Below are 16,681 nucleotides of genomic sequence, written 5' to 3'. Positions count from 1 at the left end.
GTGTGTATGATGTATGTGTGTATGTGTGTACACACAACCCTGCACATGTGTGGAGGCCAGAGGAGGATAGTGGGTGTCCTACTCTCTCACTTCCAGGGTCTCTCCCTGACTGGAGGTAGGCTGGGGGTCAGCAAGCCACAGCGACCTGCTTGGCTCCTTCTCCAAAGCATAGCCACACCTGGCTTTCTAGTTCCGTGCCGGGAATTTGAACTCAGGAATGTGGAAGCTCATGTTCCCGCAGCACGGATACTTGAGCCACCTCCTCCAACCCAGGATGCATTCCATTCTGAGGACCTGCCAGGGGACCTGCCACACAGTGTATTGGAAAGCAAGGGGTGCCACCTCACACTGGCGCGAGGGAAGCGTGAGGACCCTGGCCCCTCTGCAGTCTCACTAATGCCAGCTCTTCTCCGCGATAGCCAACTCCCCTACTTGCGGCATCTCATCGTGGTTTTGATTTGGATTTTCCTAATGGCTAGTGGTGCAGAGTGCCTTTCACGTGCACACTGGCTGTTTGTGTAGAGGGAGCTCTGCTCAGACCCCCCCCCCACGCTAAGATCGGGTATCTTTCCATTTATCACCGAGTTTCAGGGGTTCCTCAGGAATTCTCCGTACAAGACTGTCATCAGCTATCTGACTTGCAAGTGTTTTCTCCTTTTCCGTCAATGATCTTCGCACTGTCTATGGCACAATGTGCTTTGCGTACACTTTTGGATCTCTTGTAAAATTACGTGTGTCTGTGTGTGTGCGCACGCGTGTGCATATGTATGTGGGTGAGCATGTACTATAGCACACATGTGGAGGTCAGAGGAACAACTTGGGTGAGTTGATTCTCTTTCCACCGGGTTGGGCCCCTGAGACTGAGCTCAGGTTGACAGGCATGGTGCTGAGCCATCTCTGTGGTCCATAACTTTTTAAATTTAGATGTAGTTCAATTTGTTGAATGTTTTCACTTCAGTATTCATAAAATAGCCGTTGTCTAACACAGTGTGGTTCTGAGCCTTCCTAATGCTGTGACCTTTTAATACAGTTCCTCATGTTGTGGTGACCCTCCAGCATAAAATTATTTTGTTGTTACTTCATAACTGTAATTTTCCTATGAAGGATATCTGATATGTAACCTTGACCCCCAAAAGGGTTGTGACCCACAGGTTGAGAACCACTGGTGTAATGGCAAAGCAATGACTGTTTCCTTTCTTGTTACAGTTTTCTATTTTTGCTTTTCATTCAACGCTTATGACCCACTTTGTTACGTTTTTGTTTTTGGTGTGAGGTAGGGATCTGGTCCTGCTGCCGTGATAAAACACCCTGGACAGCATCAAGTTAAGGGAGAAAGGATTTGCTCTCGAGCTCATTTGGAAGGGACCATTTTGTCATGGCGGGAAAGGTCTGGTGGCAGGAACAGAGGCCAGGTGGTCACATCACATCCACGTTCAGGGAGCAAAGAATGAACAGGAAGTGAGGTCAGACTATAAAGTCTCAAAGCCCACCTCCAGTCACCCACTTCCTCCATCAAGGCTGCACTTCCTAAATGTTCTACAGCCCCTTCCCAAACAGCACCACCAGCTAGAGCCAAGTGTTTAAACCCACGAGCCAATGGCGAGTATTTCACATTCAAGCCACATAAAGGTCCAACTGGATTGGATCCTCCTCCTCCCCCTCCGCCTCCTCCTCTTCCTCCTTCTCTTCTTCCTCCTTCTCCTCTTCTTCCTTCTCCTCTTCCTCCTTCTCCTCCTCATCCTCCTTTTCCTCCTCATCCTCCTTCTCCTCTTTCTTCCTCCTCCATCTTCAAGATGAAAGCTTCAATTTTGCATGTGTGTGCATGACTACATGTGAGTCTGCACATGAGTGCAGGTGCCCATGGAGGCCAGGAGAGGGCATCTGTCTCCTGGAACTAGAGTAACAAGGGGCCGAGCCACTGACGAGGGTGCTGGGAACTGAGCCTGGGTCCTTTACAAGAGTAGCAAGCCCCCTCAATTGCATTTTAAAAATGTGTAGGCATCTAGCTTTACAAAAATGATTTGGTGAGCTGGGCATGGTGGCGCACGCCTTTAATCCCGGTACTTGGGAGGCAGAGGCAGGCAGATTGCTATGAGTTCGAGGCCACCCTGGTCTACAAAGTGAGTCCAGGACAGTCAAGGCTACACAGAGAAACCCTGTCTCAAAAAAACAAAAACAAACAAACAAGCAAAAGATTTGGTGAAAAAAAAATCTAATCTCCCCCCCACCGAATGACCTTGTACTTTGCAAAGCAACTGGTTAATGCCAGTGTCTGTTCCTGGGCTCTCAACACCATTGCATGGATCCACATTTTCATGCCAGCACTACAATGTCTAGGTTCATGTAGTGCGCGCTCTCTCTGTCGCTCTCTCTCTGTCTCTGTCTCTCTCTGTGTGTCTCTGTGTCTCTCTCTGTCTCTCTGTGTCTCTCTCTGTCTCTCTCTCTCTCCCCCTCCTCTCTCTTTACAGGTAACTTTGGCACCTAATAAGTTGCCCCCTTACAGTTTTATAATTTGTTAGTTAGTTTCTCTGGATGTGTGTATTACGTGTTTGCATGTGCAGACACATGTGGAACCAACAGTCGAAGTTTTGTTTTCCCCCCAAAGCGCTCTCTCTCTTTCTCTCTCTCTCTCTCTCTCTCTCTCTCTCTCTCTCTCTCTTTTTCTCTCTCTCTCTATCATCTATCTATCAATTATCTATCTATCTATCTATCTATCTATCTATCTATCTATCTATCTATCTACCTATCATCTATCTATCTATCTACCTACCTATCTATTTATCTATTTTTTGTATGGGGCCTCTCAGTGAGCCTAGAGCTCTAGACTGTTTGCCTAGTGAGCTCCGTGCCTCCTCCTGCCTCTGCCTCCCGAGTGCTGTTGTTGTTGTTATAGATATGGACTGCCGTGCCTGGCTTCTTCCCTGTGTGAAGGGGACAGACATCTCCCCAGGCCCTCCCCTGTCATTTCTGGGGAAAAGTCAGCTGGTATTCTGACAGTGAACCCAGTGAACACACTGAATTCAAAAAGCAACTTTGGCACTGTTGCTGTCTAACAAGATTGAGTCCCCTGATGCAAATACACAGGATGCCTTTCCCTGTGTGGACATCTTCTTCAGTTCTCTCAGCGATGGTTTATACGGGTGGTGTATGCCACAGCCTGGATGTCAAATATCACCCAAAGGTTTGTCACTATGGACATAGGATAAAAGGTGAAGATCTCTCTCTGTCTCTCTGTCTCTATCTCTGTCTCTGTCTCTCTCCCTCCTGCCCGCTCTTTCTCTCCCTCCCTCTCTTTCCCCCCTCTCCCTCCCTCCCTCCCTCCCTCCCTCTCCTCCTTCCCCCTCCCTCCCTCTCTTTCCCCCTCTTTCCCTCCCTCCCTCTTTTTTGCTCTGTCCTTTCTGCCTTGATGTTGTTTCCTCATGATGTGTTGTCCTCACCAGAGGCCAAGCAGAGTGCCACCCGCCCTTGGACTCTTCCAGAGCATGGGTAGTTTTCACCTGTTAAGCATCATGTATCAGGGAATTTCATTACAATGTCAGAAATCTCACTAACACACCAAGTAAGCCGTGCATTTCTTTTGTTAAATTTGTTCCTGCATGTGTGTGTGTGTGTGTGTTTTTTTTTATTTCAATGATTATAAATGGGCTTTACTTCCTTAAATTCATTTGAGGAATGTTCATTGATGGTGTACAAATACAGAATCGATTTTCATGTGTTGATTTTCAATCTTCAGTTTATTCAGCAATGTTTTATAGTTTGCAGGGAATGTTACAGCATGGGTGTTGAATGCCACTCAAAGGTCTGTATGTAAAGACATGGTCTTCAGAGTGGCACAACTTGGGGTGGGAGGCTCCGGCTGTTAGGAAGCCCATGTCATTTGAAGTCATTAATTAGTTTGGATAGTTCCTTAGTGGGGATAATCATATGATTATCTATGTGTAAGGTCATGTCATCTCAGATACTTTTAATTCGATCTTTCCAATCTTGGTACATTGTGTGTGTGCGTGTGTGTGTGTGTGTGTGTGTGTGTGTGTGTGTGTGTGTGTGTGTGTGCACGCGCTCATGGATATGGTTTTGTGGTGTTGATGGAACCCAGGGCCTAGAGTTTTCTAGGTAAGAGCCAGCCCCTGACACTATTAATGATGCTCTGCTATGCTTTCAGACAGGAGCCTAGCATAACTGTCTTCTGAGAGGCTTCATTCAGTAGCTGACAGAAACAGATGCAGAGACCCACAGCCAAACAATAGGCCAAGCTGGGCAGTTTTGTGGAAGGAAAACTTATGGCAGGAAGGACTGAGGGAACCGGCAGGTCAAGGACACCACAAGAAGACTCACAGCGTAAACTAACCTGGGCCCATGAGGGCCACACAGACTGAGCCACCAACCAAGGAGCATGCATGGGCTGGACCTAGACCCTCTACACATCTGTAGCAAATGTGTAACTTGTTCTCCTGTGGGTCCCCTAACAATTGGAGCAGGGGTTGTCTCTGAATCTGTTGCCTGTTTTTGGATCCCTTTCCCCTAGCTAGGCTTTCTTGAGTGGCCTCAGTTGGGGAGGATGTGCTTAGTTCTGCTGTGACCTGATGTGCCAGGGTGGGATGGTAGCCAGGGAGGGGGGGGGCTCCTCTTTTCTGAGAAGGGAAGTGGGTAAGGGGTAAGGGGTGAGGGTGTTGAGGGTGGGATGGAAAGGAGAGGAGGGAGGGAGTTGAGATCAGGCTGTAAAGTGATTGAATAAATAAATAAATGAAAAATATGAACTCTACCACTGAGCCACACCCTAACCCCTCACTGGGGGATTCTAGGCAGGTGCTCTACCACTGAGCCACACCCCAGCCCCTCACTGGGGGATTCTAGGCAGGTGCTCTCCCACTGAGCCACACCCCAGCCCCTCACTGGGGGATTCTAGGCAGGGGCTCTACCACTGAGCCACACCCTAACCCCTCACTGGGGGATTCTAGGCAGGTGCTCTATCATTGAGCTATACCCCAGCCCCTCACTGGGGGATTCTAGGCAGAGGCTTAACTGCTGTTGAGTCCAAGCCCTTACTGGGAGGTTCTAAACAAGCGTTCTACCCTTGGGTTTCCTCCCCAGATCTTTTGTCATTTATTTATCTTTCATATCTAATTGCTCTGTCTAGTATCTAAGGACACAGAAGTAGAGAGCATGGACACTCTTGTTCCTGATCTTAGGGAAGAAGCACCAAGTTTTTACCATTGAACATAATATATTTCTCTCCTCCCTCCCTCCCTCCCCCCCCCCCCCTCTCTCTCTCTCTCTCTCTCCACCTCTCTTTCTTCCTGGTTGTCCAACACTGCTACCATGAATAGTACACGGATTCTGATTTTCTTCCATCAGACTTTCCTGCATCTATTGAGATGACCATGTGGCTTTTATGATTCTATCAACATGGTGTGTTCCATGTTGTTTCCAGATGCTATTTAAACCTTCCACCCTGACGATGAATCCAATTTAGTTACACATACACAGACAGACAGACAGACACACAGACAGACAGACAGACAGACAGACACACACCCCTCGATTCAATTTTTTAGGTTTGAAACAAAAAGGGTTTTCTGCATCTGTCTTCATAAGAGTTGGTCATCTGCAGTTTTCTTTTCCTGTGGTGTCTGGTTCTGAGTTCAGGGTCTGAGCTCTAGGCTGATAGGAACGACTTGGGAACCATTCTTTCCCATTCAACTTTTTGGAAGAGGTTTTAGGAGAATTAGTATTAAAATTCCTCTTGCCTCATCAAGCTTACATCTATAGGCATTTGAGCACAGGCTTCTCTCTGTGCGTTGGAGCTGTCTGTGTGTGTTTGTGCATATGTGTGTGTCTGTGTGTGTTTGTGCATGTGTGGAGTTGTCTGTGTGTTTGTGCATGTGTGGAGTCATCTGTGTGTGTTTGTGCATGTGTGGAATCATCTGTGTGTGTTTGTGCATGTGTGGAGTTGTCTCTCTGTGTGCGTGCATGTGTGGAGTTGTCTGTGTGTGTTTGTACATGTGTGGAGTTGTCTGTGTGTGTGCATGTATGGGGTCATCTGTGTGTGTTTGTGCATGTGTATGTGTGGAGTTGTCTGTGTGTTTGTGCATGTGTAGAATCGTCTGTGTGTGTGCATGTGTGGAGTTGTCTGTGTGTGTTTGTGCATGTGTGGAGTTGTCTGTGTGTGTTTGTGCATGTGTGGAGTTGTCTGTGTGTGTGTGTGCATGTGTGGAGTTGTCTGTGTGTGTGTGTGCATGTGTGGAGTTGTCTGTCTGTGTTTGTGCATGTGTAGAATCGTTTGAGTGTGTTTGTGCATGTGTGGAGTCATCTGTGTGTGTTTGTGCATGTGTGGAGTTGTCTGTGTGTGTTTGTGTATGTGTGGAGTTGTCTGTGTGTGTTTGTGCATGTGTGGAGTTGTCTGTGTGTGTTTGTGCATGTGTGGAGTTGTCTGTGTGTGCATGTATGGAGTCATCTGTGTGTGTTTGTGCATGTGTGGAGTTGTCTGTGTGTATTTGTGCATGTATGGAGTCATCTGTGTGTGTTTGTGCATGTGTGGAGTTGTCTGTGTGTGTGTGCATGTGTGGAGTTGTCTGTGTGTGTGTGCATGTGTGGAGTTGTCTGTGTGTGTGTGTGCATGTGTGGAGTCATCTGTGTGTGTTTGTGCATGTGTGGAGTTGTCTGTGTGTGTTTGTGCATGTGTGGAGTCATGTGTGTGTGTTTGTGCATGTGTGGAGTTGTCTGTGTGTGTGTGCATGTGTGGAGTTGTCTGTGTATGTGTGTCTATGTGTGGAGTTGTCTCTGTGTGTGTTTGTGCACATGTGGAGTCATCTGTGTGTGTTTGTGCACATGTGTTCGCCTATGTAGAAGCCACTGGTCAGCCTTAGGTGTTGTTCCTCAGGTGTCGCCCACCTTATTTGGAGACAGTGAGCACGCAAGGTCCTCTTGTCTGTCTCTGGGATTACAGGATGGTGTTACTGCACTGGTTTTTCTTCTTTTTTAAAAACACGGCTTCTGGGGATCAAATTCAGGTCTGGTCCTCATACAATCACGACAAGCAGTTTCCAGACACAGTCATCTCTCTAGACCCACTTCTATTTTGGAGAGATCGCTCTTTTAACTTGCCATGGGTCAGCTTCTATGCTCTGTTTTTCTTGAGCTGGTTTTGGCCATCTGTACCACTCTAGGAATTTGTCTCCCCAACGTTGTCCTGTTTACTGGTGACAATCTTTTTCATCTCTGTAAAGTCAGTTACAATACCCTTTCTATTTCTGATTCTAGTAATCTGAGTCATCTTTTTTTTCCCTCCCTTCATCACTGTAGATAAAGGTTTGTCAAGAGAGCCATTCCAAGGGCTGGCAGGATGGCTCAGTGGGTAAAGTGTTTGTTGCACAACCATGAGGTCATTTAGTGGGTCCCCAGGACCCACTAAAAATCAAAGATGTGGGATGTAATCCCAGTGCTGGGTGGGTGAAGACAGGAAGATCCTGAGGGCCGAATCACTGAACTCCAGGTTCAGTGAGAGACCATGTCTCTAAGGAGGTGGATGGCATCCTTGAGGATGATAACCGAAGTTGGCCTACTGGTGCACCTGAAAACACTTGTGACATACATATACATGTACATACACACACATGCGCATGCACATACACACACACCACCATCACCACCACCACCACCATCACCACCACCATCACCACCACTACCACCACCACCACCATCACCCACCACCACCACCACCACCACCACCATCACCACCACCACCATCAACACTACCATCCCTGACTTCAAGTCCTGACTCCTGGCTTCACTGGCATTTTCTACTCCATCCCTATCTCAGAGCTATTTATTTCAGTCTTTTTTTTAATCATTTCTTTCTTCTGCTCACTAACTTGGGATTTTCTTCCTTTCAAGCGCAGGCATACAGAGCTATGATTCTTCCCCAGAGCTCCACTTTGGCTGCATCTCACACTTTCTAGGATGCTGTGCTTTCACCGATGCAGCTAACTTCCCGTGAGATTTCTTCTTCAACTTACTCACTATTCAGAAATGTGCCATTTATTTTCTTCTCCGTATCTGTGATAACTTAACAGAGTCCCTGGAGGTTGATTCTTCAGTATCTTTCCTCAAACACATCAACAACATCTTCTCTGAAAGCCACTGATGGCCCTGACACCTTGTTAGTGCCAAAGAGAACCCCCTGGTCATCCTCTGGCGTACAGAGGATGGCACCCACCAGTCCTAGGCCCTGGGTTTTGTAGATGTGGCCAAGGAGAGGCTCTGTGTGTGTGTTTGTGTGTGTGTATGTATGTGTGTGTATGTATGTGTGTATGTGTATATGTATGTGTGTGTGTGTGTGTGTGTGTGTGTGTGTGTGTGTGTCTGTCGAGCTGGACCATGAGAAAGCAGAAGCACAGGGGTGTTGCAGCTTTGTGGGTAGAGAAGGGGTGAGTGAACAGAGGAAGGGTCAGGGCAATGGGGCCTGAGGGAGGCAGCAGGTCCCCCTCTCCTCATGTATGAGCCTCCTTTCTCTTTGAGCCTCGGACGAGCCTGGTTTCTGGTCATTGTGCACGGTGTCTGGTCCTTGCTGGAGGCCTTCACAAGCCTCCTTATTAAGATGACTTATTGATTTTTATGGGAGTTTGTTCTATACAACTGGAGGCTTGAGTAAAAATATGCTTGCTGTGATAAGCCCAAACTGGATTGAAGTGGACAGAAAACAAGGCTGGCACATGATACATTGTTGTTGCATAGACAACAACCTCATATCACAGATTCTTGAATATTTTTTGTGAGTGTATGTGAGTTTGCATTTAATTGCACATGGGTGTGCAAGAATGTGTATGTGTAACTCAGTCGATGTCAAGTGTCTCCCTCTATTGCTCTGCATCATGTATTCACATACATATTACATACTGCACGGTGCATATTACACATTACATATTATATTATACATTATATATTACGTATACCCATGTCCTGAACCCAGAGCTTGCTCAGCTTGCCCCTGGGTTCCCTTGTCTCTGTTTCCTGAGTGCTAGGACTACAAATGGACCACCATGCCTGCCAACACTTATGTGAGCACTGGAGAATCTGAACTCAGGTCCTCAGATTTAGGCATGAATCGCTTTAGCCACTGAGACACCCCCCAGACACACAGAACAGTTCTCTGTAATCATTCCGCTGTGCCACAGCGTGCTCTGTCCACCTTTCCCTGCTCTCACTTTCTGTGATGCTTGGTTTTAGGTGTCAATACAACTTCATTGTCACCTGGGAAGAGAGCCTTAATGAAACATTGTCTAGATCTGGTTGGCCTATAAACATGTCCATGAGGGATTTTTTTCTTTAGTAACTTAAAAAAAGATTTATTTATTATTATGTATATAGTGCTATGCCTCCATGTACACCTACAGGCCAAAAAAGGGCATCAGATCCTATTATAGATGGTTGTGAGCCACCATGTGGTTGCTGGGGATTGAACTCAGGACCTCTGAAGAGCAGACAGTGCTCTTAACCTCTGAGCCATCTCTTAAGCCTGGGAATGTTTCTCTTAATTGGACTGATTAAAGTGGATGACCTGGCCAGCTGTGGGTGGTAACAGTCCCTAGGTTGAGGCCCTAGGCTGTATATTAGGAGAAGAAATGAACTGAACACTAAGCACGCAGCATTCTCTGTTCTGTGTCTTGACTGCAGATGTGATGTAATTAGCTTCCTCAAGTTCCTGCCTCAACTTTCCCACAATGGTAGATTGTATCTTGGAACTGTGAGCTAAGACAAACCTTTCCTACCATAAGTTGCCTTTCTCCAGGGTACAAAACTATAACAACAAAAAAAGATGAAACCAGGACACTGATTTAATCAACCTGAAGTTGCATCCCCCCCATGTTCTTGTCCCTTACCCCACACCCCTTCATCTATAAAATGGTGGGTGCCTTGTTGTCCTAGGCCATGTGAAGCTGGCCCTCTGTGATACACGGTCCAAATCCCTGAACTGCAAATGTGTGACTCTGTGCAAAGAGCCACTCAGCAGAGAGCTGCAAGACAGGTGCTGAGAGGCACATCTGGAGGGCTGAGTAGGAAAGAGTCCTCTGCCCTTCGGGGACACATCATGGGGCGCTTAGTGCCGTAGAGATGCTTTCTGAGGTGCCCCGTGCATGGCAGGGCAGTCAGCAAGGCAGAAAATGACTAGGGTAAAAAAAGCCTTCCTCCTTAAGTAGACACGGTGGGGACCTTCAGCCTCAGAGACAAGGTTGTCACAGACCTGTGATGTTACAGGAACTGACACATTATGAGCACCCTGTTCAGCATTTAGCTCAGCCATCATAGATTGAGAGGTGCTCGGGAAAGAGATCCAGTGAGTGCTGTGGCTCCTCCCACTGGGGGGCTTGGAGTTCCACAGTGAGAGTCAGTTACTGACACAAAAAGCCCTGGGAACATGTCCCAGTAGCATTCTGAGACACACAGAAGGGGAAATCATAAAACCTACAGAAGCGGCACAGTGCGCCAGTCATCATGTCTGAACCTTCATGGAAGTCACTCTGCTTAAGTTGAGGCTGGGTTAAAGGCCTGCCTGGGCTATACAATTAGTTCAGGTTGAGAGTGGGCAACTTAGAGAGATCATGCCTCAAAATAAAAAAAATAATTAAAAAGGGCTTATAGGTATGGATTAGTGGTAGAGTGCTTGCCTAGAATCCCCCAGTGAGGGGTTGGGGTGTGGCTCAGTGGTAGAGCCCCTGCCTAGAATCCCCCAGTGAGGGGCTGGGCTGTGGCTCAGTGGTAGAGCCCCTGCCTAGAATCCCCCCAGTGAGGGGCTGGGGTGTGGCTCAGTAGTAGAATACCTGCCCTGAATCCTCCAGTCAGGGGCTGGGGGTATGGCTCAGTGGTAGAGCCCCTGCCTAGAATCCCCCCAGTGAGGGGCTGGGGTGTGGCTCAGTGGTAGAGCCCCTGCCTAGAATCCCCCCAGTGAGGGGCTGGGGTGTGGCTCAGTGGTAGAGCCCCTGCCTAGAATCCCCCCAGTGAGGGGCTGGGGTGTGGCTCAGTGGTAGAGCCCCTGCCTAGAATCCCCCCAGTGAGGGGCTGGGGTGTGGCTCAGTGGTAGAGCCCCTGCCTAGAATCCCCCCAGTGAGGGGCTGGGGTGTGGCTCAGTGGTAGAGCCCCTGCCTAGAATCCCCCAGTGAGGGGCTGGGGTGTGGCTCAGTGGTAGAGCCCCTGCCTAGAATCCCCCCAGTGAGGGGCTGGGGTGTGGCTCAGTGGTAGAGCCCCTGCCTAGAATCCCCCAGTGAGGGGCTGGGGTGTGGCTCAGTGGTAGAGCCCCTGCCTAGAATCCCCCCAGTGAGGGGCTGGGGTGTGGCTCAGTAGTAGAATACCTGCCCTGAATCCTCCAGTCAGGGGCTGGGGGTATGGCTCAGTGGTAGAGCCCCTGCCTAGAATCCCCCCAGTGAGGGGCTGGGGTGTGGCTCAGTGGTAGAGCCCCTGCCTAGAATCCCCCAGTGAGGGGCTGGGGTGTGGCTCAGTGGTAGAGCCCCTGCCTAGAATCCCCCAGTGAGGGGCTGGGGTATGGCTCAGTGGTCAGGCACACAACTAGTATACACAAGGCCCTGGGTTCAATCTACAGTACCTCTGGGAGGGATGGTTTGTGTCTAACCTGTTTGCATCCTGGCTCTGTTGAGTCTACTTTGGACTGCAGAAAGAATCTCTTGTGTCTGTATGGTAGCATCACCTGTCAATAAAAAGCTAATGGCCTGTTAGCCGAGGCAGGAAGTAAGGAGGTGGGAGTTCTGGCAGAGAGAGATGAACTCTGGGATAGAGAGAGGCAGGAGATTTCACTGGCGGACTCTGGGAAGAAATGGTGCTTGAAACCTGGAGGAGAGGTAACCAGCCACGTGGCACACATAGAATAAAATAAATGGGCAATTTAAGTTAAAAGCTAGTGGGAGAACGAGCCAAAGTTTATAGCCTGGACATTTATTCGTAAATAATAAAAACCTCAGAGTTGTTATTTTGGGGAGTAGGGTGTGGGAGAAAACCCGTCGCGTGCCCCCCCCCCCCCCCGTGCTGTCACTGGACCGGAGTGCTGCTCTCTGTGTTAAGAGCCAGAAGCAAGGTTCAAGCCTCGACCCAGGCTCATCTTTACCAAGGAAGTAAATGCCAGGAAGACCATTTATACTCCCACAGACCTCATCACAGCTGCCTGGCTCCTGCCAGGTGCCCCGCCACCCCTTTTTCTGAGATAAGGTTTCTCTGTGTAACCTTGCCTGTCCCAGAGATCCACCTGCCCCTGTCTCTCCAGTGCTGGGATTAAAGGTGTGCGCCATCATTGCCCACTGCCAGCCGCTTACATTCATGGTTTTTATCATGTGGCTCCTCTCATTGCTACAATAAAATTCAGATACTGATCTTAGCCAGGCTCGGTAGTAGGCTTGTGATCTTAGCGCTTGGGAGGCGCTAAAATATCTTGGGGGCAGCCGGGCATGGTGGTGCAGGCCTTTAATCCCAGCTCTCAGGACGCAGAGGCAGGCCGATTGCTGTGAGTTCGAGGCCAGCTTGGTCTATAAAGTGAGTCTAGGACAGCCAAGGCTACACAGAGAAACCCTGTCTTGGAAAGCAAACAAACAAACAAACAAACAAACAAACAAAAAACAATCTGGGGTGCTGGCTCAGTCAGTAAGCAAGCATAGAGACCTGATTTGAGACCCCCCCCCAGAATCTATATAAAAAATCTGGGCGTGGCTGCACACACTTGTAATCCTGGAGGTGGGAGGCAGAGACAGGAAGGGTCCCTGTACCCTTGAATCTAGCCTAAGGGGGTGAGGTCCTAGGCCTGTGAGAATGCCATCTCAAAGAAGAGGTGGGAAGTGACTGAGGACCAATACCCAAGGAGGTCCTGTGACCTTCACATGCGTGCATACACATATGCAGTGATACACACATGTGCACACCACCACATCAACACACATAAATTAAAAAAAAAAAAAACTCTTGACTTTTGACCTGTAAAGGCTTCTGTAGATAACTTCCTGTCAGCCCCACAGTCTTGTCACAAGCACATGCTAGGCAAGCCGCCCTTTCCTTTAACTGTCCCCAGACTTGGGCTTCTACTCTCCCCTACATGAAGTCACCTCCGCGTGACAGCTGGTATTGACCGTCAACCTGACAGTATCTAGAATCACCCAGGAGACACACCTCTGCGCATGTGTGTGAGGGGCCGTCTAGAAGGAGTTAGTCAAGGAGGGAAGACCCACCCTGGAAGTGGGCGTCACCATCCGAGGACCTGCATTCCCTGCTCTCTGCTTCCTGACTGCAGCTGCCGTGATGACTGTGTGCTCTCCAACCACGAGCCAAAAGAAACCCTTCACGTGCCTTAAGCTGATCGTGCCGGGAATTTTGTCACAGCAACAGGAAAGTGACCCATCACTCCACGCCGCGGCTTTTCAGTACGGAAGAGACCGAGCAGCGGTACCTGGCATACGGTCGGTGCTCTACGAACGAGAGCCGCGGAACCGTTGTCCCAGATCGGACAGTCACGCTTTCTGGCTCCGTGCTGTCTTCCTTTGGGCCAGTCTGTGGTTGGATCTGGAATGGGTGTGGCCAGAATCTGGGGGGGGGGGAAGAAAAAAAAAGGAAAGATCGTTAAATTGGAGCAAAGGGTGTGTGTGTGTGTAGAGACAGGAGAAAAAGGAAAACATTCAAAGATTCCAAAAGGGTCTCTACTGGGAAATAAAAACTCGGGGTGCATCTCTCTGGGGACGGTATTAGGTGCAGCACACCGTGAGCTGCAGGACGGTAGCTTTAGAAAGCAGTTGACCACACATACTTAGACCTAAGGGGAGGGAGAGATGGGCAGGTAGTAGCCCTGGGGTCACATGCGGGGCCTGGGTGGCAGATACTCAAGCGACCCGCAGAATGGAGAAGTTGTACTCAGCTACAAATTCATTAGGTTCTGGGCAGTGAGCTTCCTTCTGACCCATAAGACTTCCCTTCGCTATGAATTACATCTTTGGCCTCCAGCCTGCTGGGGACTTGGTCAAGGACCTGCCACAGTGCACACACTCTTTAATTTCCCAAAGGTGGTGTTCCTCACGGTGACTGACATTGTCATGGCTGACCCTGGGCTTGGTCATGCTGGGAGGCCAGTGGTGGCTTGGGGGGCGGGGGTTAGAGGGGCCAGGAACAATGTCAGCGTTCCTTCTGGGAAAACTGGTCCAGGAGAAGGAAGGGTGGGATGCAAAGTCAGCAAAGGTGAAGAGGAGATTAATACTTGCTCTGATGGGTTCCTAGAACCCCTGGGGGCCTTGGGCCACTGCCCGATGTCCTTTCTTCTTTCAAGTGACAAGGGCCATGGAGCATTGCGGTGTAATCAGGAACTTGCTTAGTGTGAGCCCGGAGCATTAATCACTGGTGACACTGGCTCCCCCCCCCCCCATCCCCCCTGTCTCAAGCTGTTCCCGCCAGTGTCTGGCAGCGTGGGATGAGCTGTCAGAGGTCTCTAGCTATGGGATGCAACGGGACCGCCCGCCTCTTGAGGACAGTATCTCCTTGGTCCCTCCATGGTCTCCTTGCTGTGCTGTTGGGACACGTGGCTACCCTGGGCTGTGGCTAGTGATGAGGGAGGAGGTGACCTGAGAGCAGACTGCTTCATGGGACATGAGGAAGCCACGGGTCAGGGAGCAAAGGGATTGTCACTCTTCCATGCATGCTTTTCTGTGTGACTGTTCATGTGTGCTTGCATGTATGTGCCTGTGTGTGCAGAGGCCAGAGTGCAACCTCAAGCAGGTTTTCTTAGGAACTGTTTGTCTTATTTTTAGAGACAGGGTATCTTCGGTGGCAAAGTCCCAGGCATTGCAAGTACACACCACTGTACCCAGATGTTTCTATGGTTGTGGGGGCTCAGACACAGGTCCTCATCCTCAGGCCCTACATGCACCTCTCCTTTAGAGAATGCAATGTTTCTTTTAGGATTTGCAGAAGAGGGTTTCCGATGATTTGTTGTTAGTTATAAGAAAAGTTTTAATTGTTAGAAAAGAGAAAACAGGTTGTAGTTTGTATGATTGTCCACCCTTCTTTTCTACCTTGATGGCAGATTAATGTCAGTTGGGGAAACTGAGGCACAGGGCTACCAACAGGGAGGCTGGGGTTTTGGTTTTGGTCTTAGAAGTTTGATTACAGCCTTTGAGAACTTGGTCCTAAAGTCAGGGGAAATTTTAGGACTTTGCTTTGATAAATTCTTTTCTTTCTTCTTCCCTCCTTCCTTCCTTCCTTCCTTCCTTCCTTCCTTCCTTCCTTCCTTCCTTCCTTCCTTAGTTTTTCCAGACAGGGCCTTTCTGTAGCCTTGGCTGTCCTAGACCAGGTTGGCCTTGAACTTACAGAGATCTTCCTGCCTCTGCCTCCCTGAGTGCTGGGATTACAGGTGTGTATCACTGCGCCAGGCTATATAAATCAACTTCTTGATTTCTTTCTTTTCTTCTTTCTCTTCTTCTTTTTCCCCCTCCTCCTCCTCCTTCTTTTTTTGTGGAGACAGGGTTTCTCTCTGTAGTTCTGGTTGTCCTGGAACTCTCTTTGTAGACCAGGCTGGCCTCGAACTCACAGTGATCCACCTGCCTCTGCCTCCTGAGTGCTGGGATTAAAGGCGAGCACCACCACTGCCTGGTTTCTTGATTAATATTTCTTTTGATATTGACTTTCTGGTATACTCAATGATGGGAGCTCCCACTGCCAATACTCATAGACTGTTCTTTACGTGTCAGTGTCTGCAATGGTTCATTTCAATTGTCAACTCACTGGATTGAGAAACACACAGAACCCTAGGGAGGTACACCCCTGGACATCCATTTGAAGGCTTTCAAAGAGGATTAATTGATGGCAGGAAAGACCACCCTGAATGTGGGTGGCACCGTCTCATGGACTGGGGTCATGGACTAAACAAAGAAAGGAAAAAGGAGCACCTGTGTGCATGCTGCCTTCTCCTCTCCCCACGTCCTGATCTGCAGAGATGTGAGCAAGCCCCCTCTTGCTGTGTGTATTCTTCTGCCATCATGGTTTCCTGGACTGTATCGCCCCGACTGTGAGCTAACAGAAACCACTTCTACCTTGAGTTGTCTATTGTCAGGTGCAATGAGAAAAACAACGGAACTGCTTGGGGGACTGATGGCACATTATCACCTCACCCATCACATCAGTATGAGCATATGTGGATCTAGGTCTCCCCGATTTCACTCAGCTAATACACACTCTCTGGAATTGGTTGCAAAAGGGTTAACTTTTTAAAAGGGTTATGACCGGAAAGTATGTGCACAGATTCCCTGCGATGGCCATGTTCCTATATAAGCTCAGGGCAGGCTTAAACTAAGCTCTCAGATGGTCAGTTAGGGCTGGTCCACAGGGAAGGCCATCAGACCACAGGCAAAATTAATACACTTTGCATTTTGTTGCCTTCCACCTAAGCATAAACAGAGACAGTGCCAAGGATGGCTTGATCTAAAAATCTCTACTCTTTAGATAGAGCCCAAGACACAGACTTGTAAAAGACAGCTGTAAAAGGAGGATGATGAAAGCCTGGAGTGGTGGTGCATGCCTTTAATCCCAGCACTTGGGAGGCTAAGGCAGGTGTATCTTTGTGAGTTCGAAGCCAGGCTGGTCTACAAAGAGATTCCAGGACAGCCAAGGTTACACAGAGAAACTTGTCTCAAAAAATAAAATAAAATAA

General features: G+C 48.8%; 1 protein-coding gene across 2 annotated transcripts in view; it reads right to left on the bottom strand.

Moving 5' to 3' along the window:
* CARD11 (caspase recruitment domain family member 11) overlaps window positions 1-16,681 on the bottom strand; it is a 140,884-nt gene that overhangs the window by 46,836 nt on the left and 77,367 nt on the right. For both annotated transcript variants that reach the window (XM_084763893.1, XM_084763894.1), the window contains exon 2: window positions 13,439-13,573. In XM_084763893.1, the coding sequence (XP_084620019.1) occupies window positions 13,439-13,445 (7 nt within the window). In that variant the 5' untranslated portion in view covers window positions 13,446-13,573. The remainder of the gene's footprint in view (window positions 1-13,438; window positions 13,574-16,681) is intronic.

This window comes from Acomys minous, assembly GCF_964271855.1.
Source record: "Acomys minous genome assembly, chromosome: 16".
NCBI classification, from domain to species: domain Eukaryota; kingdom Metazoa; phylum Chordata; class Mammalia; order Rodentia; family Muridae; genus Acomys; species Acomys minous.
The sequence above is the reverse complement of the archived record's forward strand: the minus strand, read 5'-3'. Positions and strand labels throughout refer to the sequence as shown.